Source organism: Capra hircus, chromosome 5 (genome assembly GCF_001704415.2).
Source record: "Capra hircus breed San Clemente chromosome 5, ASM170441v1, whole genome shotgun sequence".
NCBI classification, from domain to species: Eukaryota; Metazoa; Chordata; class Mammalia; order Artiodactyla; family Bovidae; genus Capra; species Capra hircus.
Window position 1 is genome coordinate 55,731,303 of NC_030812.1, and position 14,692 is coordinate 55,745,994.

The window sequence follows — 14,692 nt, forward strand, 5'->3', positions numbered from 1 at the left end:
CCATCTCATTGTCCCCGTTTCTGTGGGCTCTGACTAATGTTAACACGTAATATTTTGTATCATGCTTTAAATATCCCCCCACTTCCTCTGTATCTGTTTCCTCCTAGATGCTGTATTGTCTCAGCCTCTTCTGCTCTGGTCTCTACCTTTAGGGACCAAGCAGCTCCTTTGTTTGTAGTAAGGTGTAAATCCCCGCTTGTGAGAGCACACACATGGCTGCCTTTGTTTCTGTCTGGGCGGCTCTGCCTCCTTCCACGATCTCTGCCTTCTCTGCCTCTGCTGAGCTCACTGTGCCTTGAGAATGGGGCCTCCCTCCACCTCAGCTTCCATTAGCAGGCAGCTCACGCCCCAGGTGATCTGCTGGCGGGAGACCTGGTTAACTCCTCGTCTCGTCTGCAGACGAATCTAACGCTCAGGGCACAAGCCAGCCCTGAGTCCTGGCACACCCTGCCTGAGCTGACATAGGGCCCAGGGAGGCAGCTCTTCCCTGTGGGTGAGGGTCTAGAGCTGTCATTGGTAAGGGGACTCTGTCCTGAGCTGGGGCTCTGGCCACCCTTCCGCTGCCCCAACAAATCCCCCATCCTTGACTTCTCAGAATCAGGCCGAGAGGGGCTGGTGACCAGAGCCTGACCGCCCCAGCTCTCCACCTCATCTCCTGCTCCCAGGGCCCAAATTGTCGTCACTTTCCCAGTGAAGTGTCTGGTCATTTTCAGAAGCAATTTCAGGAGACTCTGCAGCTGCTGCTCCCTATCCTGCTTTTCCTTTCCTAGGGCTGAAGGCACTGTCAGCTCTCCGGGCTAGGGATAGGGGGAGAGGGAGGGGGGAGGGTTCCTGACCTCCTTCCTGTCCTCCCCCATCAGTCATGTGGATGGATGCTAGTCTAAGGAAGGCATGTGGGGATCCTCTCTTCTTTACTCTCCCATCTCTCCCTCCCTCCTCCTCTTTCCTGTCTCTGCTTCTCTTCTCTTCTGGAATTCAACAGCATGTGTTTTCATCCCTTGAAGCCTATAGGGGCTGTTTCCCTACCCTTGTCTTAGGGCTTGAAGTGGCTGTATCATGATGGGAGAAGCTGAAGTTCTGCCTCCCACTCCCCATCACTAGTCCAGCTCTCTCAGTCTTGGCTGTTTGAGCCTCTGATAGGCACAAGTCTTCCCAGTACCCCCTAATCCCAATGAGGAGTCATTCTGCTGTCTCGTGGCACAGACCAGCTCTCGCTCAGCCCTCCTGGCTCGCCCCGTTCTGCGGCCGGCTCTGAGGGACTCCTGTTCCTCGCGCTGCAGGTTGTTTCCCAGCTGTGTCCTGGCCAGGGGGTTTGGCATCCTTCCATTCCTACCGGTATCTCTCCACCCAGTGTCACCTGTGGCTCTAGCCCCTCCCACAGCATCCCGCAGCACCCCTCTAGGATGTTGAAGGGGTCCATGTGTTGCCCTGCAAGCTGTGCACGTGGTGGACATACACAGGTCATCTCATGAGCACAAGTACATACTCCACCTCGACCCCCGGGATGGGCTGACTAGCCCTTCTCATCTCAGCTCCCCCATTTCCTGGCCTCACCTCCAACCTGAATCAGCAGTAAAGAGAGGGGCGGGACCCAGAGGGGATCTTTCTAGGGATTCTGCTCCTCTAGGTCAGTGACAGTGTCTGAGACGTGGCTCAAGTCGCAAGTGTTCAAAGGAAAAAACACCCAGGTTCTTTGCAGCTGCAGTACCTGCTTTACATGCTATTTGCATATGATCTGTGGGCAAAGTGAAGCCCAGCCTGTCCTTGCCTCCCTCCTTCATCACCTCTCTGACTTAGCACCAGCTCTTTCAAGTCTTTGTTAATCCCAGAGATCAAGGGGTGATCAATTCTCCCTGCCATTCCCTTGCTCCCCCCGATCCCTGGCTCCTGCCATCCTGTGAGATGCCTTATCATCAAAGGACATTATTCATGTTGGACCTTTGCTGAAGCCTTGCTTCCCTGGTACCAGGGCAGGGGGGCAGGGATGAATGGGGTGGTGGAGGGCAGGAGGCTGACATAGAGATGGGACCCAGGAGACTTTAGTCCTTGGCCCTCATCTAATGTGTTCTTCCTCCTGCACTGCTAATACCCTCCAGCCTGTATGGCTTGGACCTCCTTTTCCAGATTGGTGAGAGGAGGAGAGGAGGTGGGAGATGTCCAGGTCCAATTAAAAATAGCACCTGAACTTCTCAAAGGCATGAACCAGTCATATTGTTTACATGTAAACAGCCTTCCCCTTCTGCCCTTTATCCCAACCCTGAGTCCGGGGCCATGGTTTCCCCAGAGAGCCAAATAATTAGCTGGGTAAATTACATGAGGCCCCAGTGGCCTCTCACGTAATTCCATGGGGTCTCAAAGAGTGGGACACTGAGCAAATCAGCATGTAGGAACATGACCTAGCTGCTACCCTCACTTGGGGATGAAGCTGGAGTCCCGTGCAGCCAGAATGACTTCTTAGTATGGCCCAAGACCGAGGGTGGGTGGGCTGGGGAAGGAAACATTTCAGGACTCTAGCAATGCTTGAGAGGCTTTATGGAAGATCCACATGGTGGGCTGCAGTGCAAGAAGCTAGACTCAGGCTACCTTTTTTGTTTTATAAATAAATTTTTGTTGAGCACCTATTATATGCCAAACATTATAGAGCTAGGAATCCAATAGCAAACAGATGAAAAGTCCTTGCCCTTCTAAAGATGACATTCTGGTGGGAGGTGAGGTAGACAGACTTTATAAGTAAATTTGTAGTATGTTTGATGTAATGTATGAAGAAAAGAAATGAGGGGATATGGAGAATAAAGTGGTAGTAATTTTATTAAAAATTTTCTGGCCAAGCTGAGAGGGATGTGGGACCTTAGTTTCCCAACCAGGAATTGAACCTGTGCTTCTGCATTGGGAGCTCAGGGTCTTAACCACTGGATTGCCAAGGAAGTCCCTAGTGGTAGTAACTTTAAATAGGGTGATTGGGAAAGGTGCTGGTGAGCAGGAACCATTATAATAAATATGCAACAGAGCTATGATTCTCTTCCAAATCCCAAGATATAGAAGAGCACCCGATCCCAATCTCTAAGTCTTTTCGGGAGGTGGACCCCCACCCTTCTGGGGGACCTAAGTCTCCCCTTACTGGTCAAAGTATAGACCAGTGCAGTACAATGAAGGGGAGGTTGGGAGTGAGAAACACCTGGATTTGAGGCTGTTCTCCAGGAGCTATATGTCCTGAAGCATGTGACTGAACTTTTTGAGCCTCAGTTCCTTCATCTGAAAATAGGAATGTTTCCTACTCACACGGCGGAGGTGATGAAAATCAGTTGAATTGCTCTCTGCTGAAGCTCCTTGCAAATGTTCAAATTCTTCCTCCATTATAAATAAACACTGAGAGTGACGACTGCTCTGAAGCCGGCTTTCACTTCACCTCCCCTCATCTCCTCTGGCGGCATTCTTTTTCTCTGGGTCTGTCTCAGATCCTGACTCTGACCCTCCCCTGGGGCTCTCTTACCTTTTGGGGGCTGAAGTGAGCACAGTGAAGCCTCTCAACTGTGGGGCATGAACTAGAGGCTTGAAAGTTCAGGGGAGAAGATGCCTGAGTTGTTTGGAGACAGAGTGGGGGATAAACGAAGCAAAGGAGAAAAAGAAGCAATTAAGAGATCGATGCTGGGGCAGGGGCTGGGGAGCAGCTTAGCCATGTCATCTCTCAGAGATGACAGCAGAAGGATGGAGGTGAGAACCCTGAAAGGATGCAACAACGTCAGGCTGGTTCAGGGGTCAAGAAATGGGGTGGGAGGCCCGGGGAGGGGCACTGGCCCTGGGAGGCGATGGAGGGAGGCAGACGCTGGAGGTTTTGCACTAGCGACTGGGGGGAAGTGCTGACCCTAAGAGGTTGAAGGGCCAGTGCGATGAGTCAGCTCCAGCTGGGAGGAGGACAGAGGGACAACTGAAGACTGGAGAGGTGCCAGACTCACCTCCCAATCATCTGGGATAGGATCTTGCTCATCCTGGTGGTGGGGTGGCGGGGGGGGGGGCGGTGGTGCAGAGAAGAACCTGCCAGAAATTGGTTTGGCTTGGCAGTTGAGGCTGGAAGTTTAAAGGGCAAAGAGCTGGTGCATGGATATGGAGGAGAAAGAGCCCAGGGACCTCAGCTATTGAGTTGCATAAGCAACATCATTGCTTAGTGCGCCCAGCTCCAGGGCTGCTGGACTGTGAGTTGCTGGATAACCTCAGCTCACTGCTGGGTTTGTGGTGTGTGTATGTATGTGTGTGTGTGTGTCTGTGCGTGTGTCTGCAGCCTATATCCCCCTTCACCCCCACCAGCCTCCCGCCCCGCCAGCCACCCTGGGATTGGTGATTCTCAGCCCCTCCCCCGGCTCCCCCAGACCCTCCCAGAGCCTTTATCAGGGAGCTGGGCCGGAGTTCCTGCCACTTCCCCAGTCCCTCCACTCCCTGTTTCTCCGTTCACAGCAGCAGCACCAGCAGCGTTTGTGGGGAGCGGGCAGTGCTTCCGGCCAGCTCCTTGATCCTGCTAGACCATCTGTCCCAGGCTCCAAGCTGCTCCACAGGTAGGCACAAACCAGAGAATGTTGGATGGATAGGAGCTGGCACCAGAGGACAGGGGTGGAGTCAGGAGGGAATAAACGTGGCAGCCTTTGATCAGGGAGTAGGCTACTGGGCAGGTGAGCCGAAAGAGGCAATAGGGGTTGATGTAGTGATGCCTGTAGCCTGTGTGTACAGACTGATTCTTCCAATATTTAGAAAGTTTTGGCCTAAGCCTTAGGGTATCTAGGGCTGGAAAATAGCATTCAGGATCCCTCCTCCAGATGACGAACAAAATAGACCCGTGCAGGTCCCGTCAGTCTATTATCTTCCTGGGGAGCTGGAGCCCCTGGCATTGTTGGCCGTTGCTCATTGCCAGGTGCACAGACTGGGGGAACACGTGATAGAGGCCGGGAGACTGAGCCCCTCCAGCTCAGAGACTCTCCCTGACCAAGGCTGGGGTGGGAGAGTAGGGGCTGGGGAGGCAGGGTACTGGTGGTGAGTGCCTCCTGCATTTGTGCCTGAGTTGCGTCCTCCTCCTCCCTGCCTCCCCTGTCCTGTCTCTCTGTCCTCCTAGGCATCATGCGGAGCGCCCTGCTGTTTGCAGTCATCTTGGCCCTCAGCTTGGCTCGGAGTTTTGGTGCGGTCTGTGAGGAGTCACAGGAGCATGTGGGGCCCGGTGGGGGTCACAGCAAGGTAAGGTTCCCCTCTGGTTTGCCACCCTGGCAGAATACCAGACACCATAATGGGGGCCACACTCTGCCTGTCCCACCTCTGTAGTGAGGAAGGTGGGATGGGTGGGTGGGGAGTTACTTGGATTATCCACCAGAGGGCTGGACTGCCCTGCCTCTCTGGGGGCCTCATGTTCTCTCAGTATGTCTGTCAGTGTCTCTGTCCCTCTGCATGTCTTTGACACCTTGTATGTAAAAGGTGCCCCACTGAAACGTTGTTTGTTTGATTGTCTGGTGACCTGGTGAGTGGATGGTGCTGGATAAGGTGGTCTCAGGTTCTGTCCCTTTGCAGGGGGTCAAGTCTTCCTCATTGCCCAGATGGTATGAAAAGGTCAGAATTTCTCTCCCAAACAGTTGTTCGTATTCTGTTACCTGTCAGTTTTATGTATTGTGTTGTTTTAAAAATTCACATAAATTCCCTTATCATCTGCTCTTCCATCATCAGTAACCTCAGGTGCTCCTAAGATCCCAACCCTTTCTTTCCTCCTGTCCCCCTCTAGCCTCTGCTTAGTCAGGATGGGAAACAAAAAATCACAAAACAAGTTGGGCCCCAATTTCTGAAGTTCCTCTAAGAAAAGGAATAGGAGTTGTCAGAATAGGAGTACTGGGGGAGAACAAGGAGGAAGTCTTTTCAAGGTTTTGAAAAGACAGCAATTATATTGGTACGAGTGCTTTTAAGATGATTACAGGTGGGACTTATTACAAATTCAGCATGCGAAGTCTAACTGCCTCTCCAGCTTGGATCTGTTTAGCATCTCATTATAGGAGGTGCGCAGAGTATCTGAACAATTTGGGGAAGTGGTTGCGTGGGAAGCTGTGGGCTGGGCAAAGAGAGACATCATCAGCTTTTGTCCAGCTGGTGGGGTGTCCCAAGGCATGATGGGCTGGCAACCTTGCAGGTGGTAGCCGCTGCAGCAGCTCCAAAAGGCCAGAACCAGTTCAAAAAACACAGAGCGAGTGCCAGACAAAGGCTGGACACTGTGTTCGGAGCCAAAGTTCCAGCTGGGTCTGTTACTCTGAGACGAATGTGCTTTGCGACCTTGCCCCTCTTGTCCAGTGAAAGAGAGGTTGCCTTCCTGCCCCTTCTCCCTACAGGTCCATGAGGATGAGAGAAATTGGGATGAGATGGGAGTAGGATGTATGTGTGCCTGGGCAACCAGGTTGGCATGTGTGAAACCACCAAGATGATTAAGAACCCCTGCTCAGCATCAGGGCTACAATGGGGTTCAGCTGTGGAGGGGAAGAGGCTTCATTCTGAGCATGCTGCCTTCTGAAATTCTAAATCTGGGGCGGGGTGGTGGGGAGAGAGACAGAAAACCACAGGCAGAAACCAATGGAAAAGAGAGGGAGCGGCGGTGGGGAACACAGGGAGAGAAACACCCACGGACTCAGTGGAGAGTGGGGCGATTCCAGGATGGCTGGCGGCCCCGGGTGCCTACACCCACGTGTCCCCAGGACCAAGTCCTGTCTGTGGCTCAATCATGGAGCACAGACCAGAGCATACTAGCTCTGTCTGATGAACATTTCTCGGAAATTCCTGGCTCACTCGATTAGTGGGGCAACTGGATCCTTGGTCAGATCGGTTCCGGATGTGCCAGGGTGAAAAATAACCAAAGGCCCTTTTCACTGAGAGGTGGCAGGAGCTGTGAGGGGGCCTCAGGAGTCTGTCCCCTTTGAGCTTGGGAGATAGCATGACCAACTGTCCTGGTTTTCCCAGGACTGTCCCAGCTTGAGCACTGAAAGCCCCACACACCTGGGCAAACTGGGACAGTTGGTCAGCCTACAGGGATACCCAATGTGTTCCCTCTACATGTGCCTCCCAAATCTTGCTGTGTCTATAAATCACCTGGGAGCCTGGTTAAGACTCAGATTCTGTCTCAGTTGGTCTGGTATAGGACCAAGTTTAGGCATTTTTAACAAACTCCCAGCGGTTATGCTGCTAGTCCACAGACTACAATTTGAGAGCCCACTTCTCTTCTAGTGTGAACCAGAGGAAATCCGGAAAGAAATAGGATGTCAGGTTCAGCTGTGATGAGCTCAGGAAGAGGCCATTCTTGTGGGAAAAGAGTGAGAGGACTGGGGGTGAGCCTCCTCCTTGGCCCTCTTTGTCTCTCTTTGCCAGAAGGACTCAAATCTCTACCAGCTGCCCCCATCATTGCTCCGGAGACTCTATGATAGCCGCGTGATCTCCCTGGATGGATTGCTCAAGATGCTGAGCAAGGCCAGCGTAGGTAGGATACAGCCCCAGGGAAAGGGGTTTGGGGGGCAGGATTCTGAAGATTAAATAGATCTGGGAGGCCCTTCAGGAGGGAAGGAGACTGGAGATGGCTTCATGAATGATTGAGGGTTGTGATCTGAACCCCCTCCAATTGTCTCTTTGCAGAGCCCATCCCCCAGTTACATGCTTGTTCTTGGTTCACAGGTCCTAAGGAGTCGCCACTTCCCCAGAAACGTGAGTAGCCTCCTCTCCCTCCCGACCTCTGCTGACCGCTTGCCCAGAACTCCATGGGCACAGGGCCCAGTGACTATTTTGGCTGGCCCCGCTTCCACTGGTGCACACAGCATCCCAGCTGCAACTGCTCAGTCAGCCTCTACAGAGTGTGAGATGCCCCTGGGGGCCAGAGGAAGCAGGTGTCGGGGGCCTGGTGAGGTCTTCCTCCATGGGCGTGGTGGTGCATTTCAAGAGGATCTCTTGGTGGCTGTCAAGATTCTAAATCAGGCACCTGCTGGGTGGGAGGATTTTAGAGCTCTTGAAAGGTGGGGGAGAGGGAGGTAGACAGAGAGGGTGGGCTAAGGGGATAGCCTGCTAACTGTGGGGAGGCAAGCTGTGGTGGGATACAGAAACAGAAACCAGAACCCAAGCTCAGAAGTCTTGACACCTGTCTGGGGAAAGATATCAACCCCTCATCGTGATGGTTGACCATGTTGGCCCTTTTTATGCAGGTGACATGCATGACTTCTTTGTGGGTCTCATGGGCAAGAGGAACCTCCAGCCAGGTAGGAGCATGGTGGAAGGGCTGGGGTGCTGGCAAAGGTGTAGCAGGAGTCATCTGCTTCACATTTGTCAGTGGAGGGAAAGACAGGACTTTCCCTAGCTACAGTGAGGGCTCCTCCACCCCTTGACTCAATCGGCTTGGACCCACAGTCCAGCCCTCCCCAGGAGCAAAGCAGGGAAACCTTTCTAAGAAGGTCCTGCTGCAGCTGGGAAAGGGTCAGAGAGGCTTTGCTTGCCCCTCCCCCATTTCCCAAACAGAGAGTCCCTCTTCTTCCTAACTCTGTCTTCCAAAGCTGTCCTGCATAGCCAGCCCTTTGCTTTTGGGCTAGGGTGGCGGTCATAGTCAGAAAAATCCCTCCTAACTACACACTTTACATCCCCCCAGACACTCCTGTTGATATAAACCAAGAAAACATCCCCAGGTTTGGCACCTTCAAGTACCCCCCCAGTGTGGAATGAGGTAAGGACTTACTCAGGGTGAGGAGAAGGGATTGTGGGTATGTGGTGGGGTAGGAGGGGTGTTGCCAGAGGATCATTTCCTCTGATACTATGGGCATTAATGCTCATAATTAATGCCCTAAATACATCCCAACACTTAGAAGTGTGTGCTTGTCTGTGACTACACACACACATACCCCTCTTTCTCATCTCTTTCCAGCCTCATTGATCCCGGCTTACAATTGAGCAGGAGTGAGTGGGGGGAAATGGCAAGGGGAGGTTTTCCCCTGGGGTTTCTTTGATGGACAGCTTCTGTTGTTTGGACTCTATTCTCCTGTGATTTGTGCAAAAGATGGAGAGATCATCATTGGATAATTGTAGGTACCACATTTATTCGCACGTGAAGCATTTTGCTTCCCAGGGAGGCTGAAACCATCCAGATCATCCTGAATCTTGGGTTACTGGGTCCACTATAGAGTTCTTTGCAAGGATGATTCTTGCGTTTCTTTCTAGAAATGCAAGAAAAACCTCTGAAATCTAATGAGGAGTGGCTGGAAACTGTATCATAATCGCTCTGTATAGAGTAATGAATAAGAGCATGGCCTGACTTTGAATCCTGGGTCTGTCACTCACTAGCTGTGTCCCTTGGCCAGGTTACATAATCCTTCTGTGCCTCTGTTTCCTCATCTGAAAAGTGGGGATGATAATATTATCTCACAGGGCTGTTGCTTTGAGTCTAGGTCAAGTGTTCAGAACAGTGCCTGGCACACAGCATTGTACTTTGGCTTCACTGTGACTGTCGCAGTCTGGGAGGTATAGGGAAGGTTCGTTCCAGTGTTGCCTCGGTGGGCTCTGGTCTGTCTGTCTGAAGTTGTCTGGGCTGGACCCTAGGCCTGAGTGGGCTGACAGTTCTTCCACTTGGTATGTGAACGTGAGTCCCCCCGGGGGAAGTGTCTTGTCAAAATGCGGAACCATCTTCCTCGACACCAGCTTCCCACACATAGCTCACTGATGGCTTTCTTTGCACCGGCTTCCCAAGAATGGTGTTGGGGGAAGCAAAGGGAGGGGTCAGGAAGCCTCTGTCTTCCTAGAGACTCCTGCCCCTCTCCCTGCGGCCCTGTTACCCCCTCTCATTGGTTTCAGGGGAGACCCAAGGACCAGGAGCTGGCTCTCAATGAGACTGCCTGTGCATGACTCCCAGGCCCAGAGTCATGACTGTGCCCCCGATTCAGTGTTGGGCGAGGGGGCACAAAAAGCTGTAATAACCGTAACTCGCTGATTACATGGTACTTACTGTATCATTTTGCCCTCATTAGATTGTTATTTCAGTCTTGCCGACGGCCAGATAATTATATGGGCAGCTATATCTGGACGACATACTCTCCCCAACGTTATGCATGGGCCGTAAAGATAATTACAGTGCAATTTTGCCATAGTATTTTATACAAATGGCAGAAACAAGCACATTATAGAAATCTACTTGTAATGCTTTCTGGTGAATCTAGGGTTTTTTGGAGAGACTGAGCTCATAATTGCTGCCCTCATAATCTCACCACGGATGGCGCATTCTGAACCTGTTAGGTACTGGGGAGAATAGACTCAAGGCCCCTGGGGGGTGGCATGTAAAGATTAGATGAGATGGATCAACACAGATCATCATGCCGTCTAATTTCACTCATGTGAAACTGCTGAAAAAGGAAGTGATCCCTAGACCTGTCCTTCCTCTGGGAGGTTTCTGGAAAGAGGAGGAGGGACTGGGTGAGGCCAGGGGAGCATTAGCTCCAAGCTGCATTGGACAGGGCTGTGTGTATGCCCGGCTCATAGGGATGCCAGGATGATATGAAGTTTGCCACTACGTCTTTCTGTGTGGGCCCCTCAGATCACACACATGGTGTTTATGAAAGGGTAGTGTGATGCACATGGGAGCTGGGAAGACGCAAGCAACTGTAGCTAGGAGAGTTTTTCAATCCTCTAGTTCAAAGGCTATATGGAGAGCTGAGGGCTAAGGCTTCCATTCTATCTACTGCTCCCTTACAGAGGCCCCTCCCTTTCTCCCCCACCGCCCCCGTAGGTGGTTGCTGGGAGTTTTAAGGACAGAGATGTGATCTGATTTTTTTTTTTTTTTTTTTTGGTCCTCAGCACTCCTCTCCTGGACTCCTGGGCTACATCGTGAAGACACCCACCCCTAGATGCAAACGCTTCTATTTCCCTTCCTTCTCCCCACCCCTGTAACACTCTTGTGCTTTGACTCCTTCTTCTCTCTGTCCCACTGGCTGCAGAAACTGCCTTGTGAGCATCCCCAGTCCCTGTAACAATTGACTACAGATTGCCCTGGAATTTCTGTAGCATCCTACAAATATGATGTCTCTCTCTATTCCTCAACAATAAAGGATTTTTACATATTATGACCTATAGGATGTATTTGGTTGGTGGATGGGTTTTTCTCTTTCTTGACTCTTTTGGTTGTATCATACACACACACATATGATACACATACTTATATCATATATAAATGGAAGTTTCTTTATTTTGTACACATGTCAATTTTCCCAACAGTGTCTTACTCATTGCTTCATATAGTTAGTATGGAAAGATTTATTTAGTGATTGAACAGACCAGCTTTAGATAAAGAATAAAAACAAGGATTTCCAGGGTGGTCCAGTAGTTATGAATCCCCTTTGAAATGCAGGGGACCCAGGTTCAATTCCTGGGGGGCGGAACTAAGATCCTGTGTGCTGAGGAGCAATGAAGCCAACGTGCAGTAACTACTGAGCCCAAGGGACACCAGGGAGTCTGTGCACCACAAGGAAATATCCTATATGAGGCAAAAAAGACCCCGCATGTTGCAACTGAGACCTGATGCAGCCAAGTAAACAGATAAATATTAAAGAAAAACCAGATATTCTGTATTTCCAGGATGGGCCTGGGAGACATTAACCCCTGACTCCTACTCTGTAGAGAAAGGAGATGGGGATGATGGCTGTGTAAAGACCCAGCCCCAAAGAAGGATGCATCTGTAGCACTACTATTTCACTATCCCCAGATCCTACGACAGGTAGCGGGATGAGATGGTGACCCACCAACAGAGTTTACAGGCTAGCAGGGCTTTGGGTCAGCAAACAGCACTTGATCTTGCTAGGCTGGAACATAGACAGGAAAGTTACTGTAGGAGCCAAGAGGGAGGAGAGCAAGATCTCTTGAGCTTTAACTGGTTGCTTTAGTCATAAAGGGAAATGCTTATTTCCGACTCTTCTGTAATGCAGCTCTCACCAGCCTTTGTAACGGTGGTCTAGTAGTCTGCAGTGTATGTAAGGCACTTAAAGGAGGTATGTGTGGGTGTCTCTTATTAACCTGATGTGCCACCCATCGCAGTCCACAGGTCCCAAATGGGCGTTCTGTACCCTAATGGAAGAGAACAGCCTGAGAAGTCCTCAGGCTCCCTGCCTTAGCTTAGTGCAAGGGTCTTGGCCATGACCCTGAACCACCCTCATACAAAGGGCGGTGCAAAGCATTTAACAATAAATAAAATTGTTAAAAATAAACAAAAATTAAAAGATTGGCATCTGGAGATGTAGGGATGGGAGGCGTTCTGTAGGACTGAACCTTCACCTTCATCCTATGAAATCCGATACTATCTCCAGGTAGATAGTGCTAGAACATTGCTTGTTGGTGTGGGAGATCTCAACTAGGTGCTCAGCTTTCCCAAGGCTGGGAGAAGGCAGGGCCATGGAGCCAGAGACTTCTTCCTGCAGGTCCTTCACCCCAGTGAACATTCTCTCTTCCCAGAACCTGACTAGGGCAGTTTTGGGCCCACAGCTCCATGGTGGGGACACTTACCACTTATTGTATCCCTGGTGTCTGGTTTACTGCTAGAAGTCAGAGAATCTACCTGCAATAAAGGAGACCTGCGTTCGATCCCCGGGGTTAGGAAGATTCCCCTGGAGAAGAGAATGGCAACCCACTCCAGTATTTCTACCTGGAGAATTCCATGGACAGAAGAGCCTGGAGGGCTACAGTCCATGGGGTTGCAAAGAGTCAGATACGACTGAGCGACTAACCTTTTCACGTTTCAAAGAATACCCTCACCCCAAATCTTGAAGGCTTTTCTCAATGAGTTATCATGTTAGCATTTCAAAATTATCTACCTAGATTGTTTAAAAGTGGGATACGTTTTGCAGAGTCTGGGTGATTTATTTGGGTCATGAAAGCTTCTGCTCAGACTTGAGAGTCAGGCCTGTGCTTTGCCTGACACAAGTACTTTGCCAAGTAGGAGCATAAACACAGAAAGGTTGCTCTCTGGTGGGACTGATGAAAACTGCAGTACTGGGGATTCCAGGAAAAATGAAGACCAGCTTTAAATCCGAGTCCTGGTTTTGTGCTTGGAGAATGTGTGAAGGAATCCTGGCCTTCTTCTTCCTATTGGAAGGATGTTGATGCCCAAGAGGGCCTTGAATCAACAAGACCTTGGCCTAATTCTGGCTTTTCTCCATTTAGTTTTGTACATCTGTGTTATTGTGATTACATGGTGATTTACTTCAAAGACTTCTGTATTAAAGGTTCTAGACCCAATTCAGTACATGTGGAGGGGGAGATCTCTCACACCAACAAACAATGCTCCAACCCTGTCTACCTGGAGATAGTATCAGATTTCACAGATTGAAGACTCAGGCCTACGGAACAACGTCAGATGCCAATCTTTTAATTTTTATTTATTAATTTAAAAAATTTTTGTTTATTTAAAAATTAATTTTAAATTGGAATATAGTTGGGTTACAATGCTGTGTTAGTTTCTGCAGTATAGCAAAGTGAATCAGTCATACATATACATATATCCACTCTTTTTTATATTCTGTTCCCACATAGGTCATTCAGTTCAGTTCAGTGTTAGTCGCTCAGTCCTGTCTGACTCTTTGTGACTCCATGGACTGTAGACTGCCAGCTTCCTCTGTCCAGGGGATTCTCCAGGCAAGAACACTGACTGGAGTGGGTAGCTGTTCCATTCTCCAGCGGATCTTCCCAACCCAGAAATCAAACCCAGGTCTCCTGCGTTGCAGGCAGACTCTTTACTGTCAGAGCCACCAGGGAAGGCCATATGGGGCATTACAGAGTATGACAGAGTTCCCTGTGCTGTACAGTAGGTTCTTATTAGTTTTCTATTTATATAGAGCAATGTCTATGTGTCACTCCCAATCTCCCGGTTTGTCCTTCTCCCCCTTTCCCCCTCGGTAACCGTAAGTTTGTTTCCTACATTGTGACTCAATTTCCGTTTTATAAATAGGTTCATTTGTACCATTTTTCTAGATTCCACAAACAAGTAATATCATGTGATATTTGCCTTTTTTACAGTTTTGTTTATTTATTTTTGGCTGTGCTGGGTCTCCCTTGCTGCATGAGGGCTTTCTCTAGTTAGGTGACAGGGGCTGCTCTCTAGTTGTGACGCGCAGGTTTCTCGCTGCGCTGGTGTCTCTTGTTGCAAAGCGTGGGCTCCAGGGTGCACGGGCTTCAGTATCTGCTGCACTCAGGCTCAGTGGCTGTGGCTTGTGGGCGCTATAGTGTGCGCTCGGTAGTTGTGGTGCATGGGCTTAGCTGCCCTGCAGTACATGGAATCTTCCCAGACCAGGGACCAAAACCATGTCCCCTGAGTTGGCAGGTGGATTCTTAACCATTGGACCATGAGGGAAGTCCACTTTTTCTTTTTTGTGTTTGTATCTATTATAGTTTTGGGATTTGCTATTCCCATGTGGTTTTGATTTAGCAGTCCATATATGTACAAGGTTGCTTTAAGCTGTTGGTCTCTTTCCTACCTGGAGAAGTTCCTTTAACATTTATTGTAATGCTAGTTTGGTGGTGCTGAATTCTCTTACCTTTTGCTTGTCTAGAAAGCTTTTGATTTCTCCTTCAAGTCTGAATCAGAGCCTTGTGTAGAGTATTCTTTGTTGTAACTTTTTCCCTTCAATTATCACTTGAAATATATTGTGTCACTCCCTTCTGAAAACTTTATGGAGAT

The 14,692-nt window shown here is 49.9% G+C and overlaps 1 protein-coding gene across 1 annotated transcript; it reads left to right on the forward strand.

Moving 5' to 3' along the window:
• TAC3 (tachykinin 3) lies at positions 4,410 to 11,097 on the forward strand. Its single transcript, NM_001287572.1, has 7 exons — positions 4,410 to 4,547; positions 5,099 to 5,217; positions 7,375 to 7,483; positions 7,675 to 7,704; positions 8,196 to 8,249; positions 8,633 to 8,707; positions 10,825 to 11,097. Exons 2-6 carry the CDS (start codon positions 5,104 to 5,106, stop codon positions 8,704 to 8,706), a joined length of 381 nt encoding a protein of 126 aa, NP_001274501.1. The 5' UTR covers positions 4,410 to 4,547; positions 5,099 to 5,103; the 3' UTR covers position 8,707; positions 10,825 to 11,097.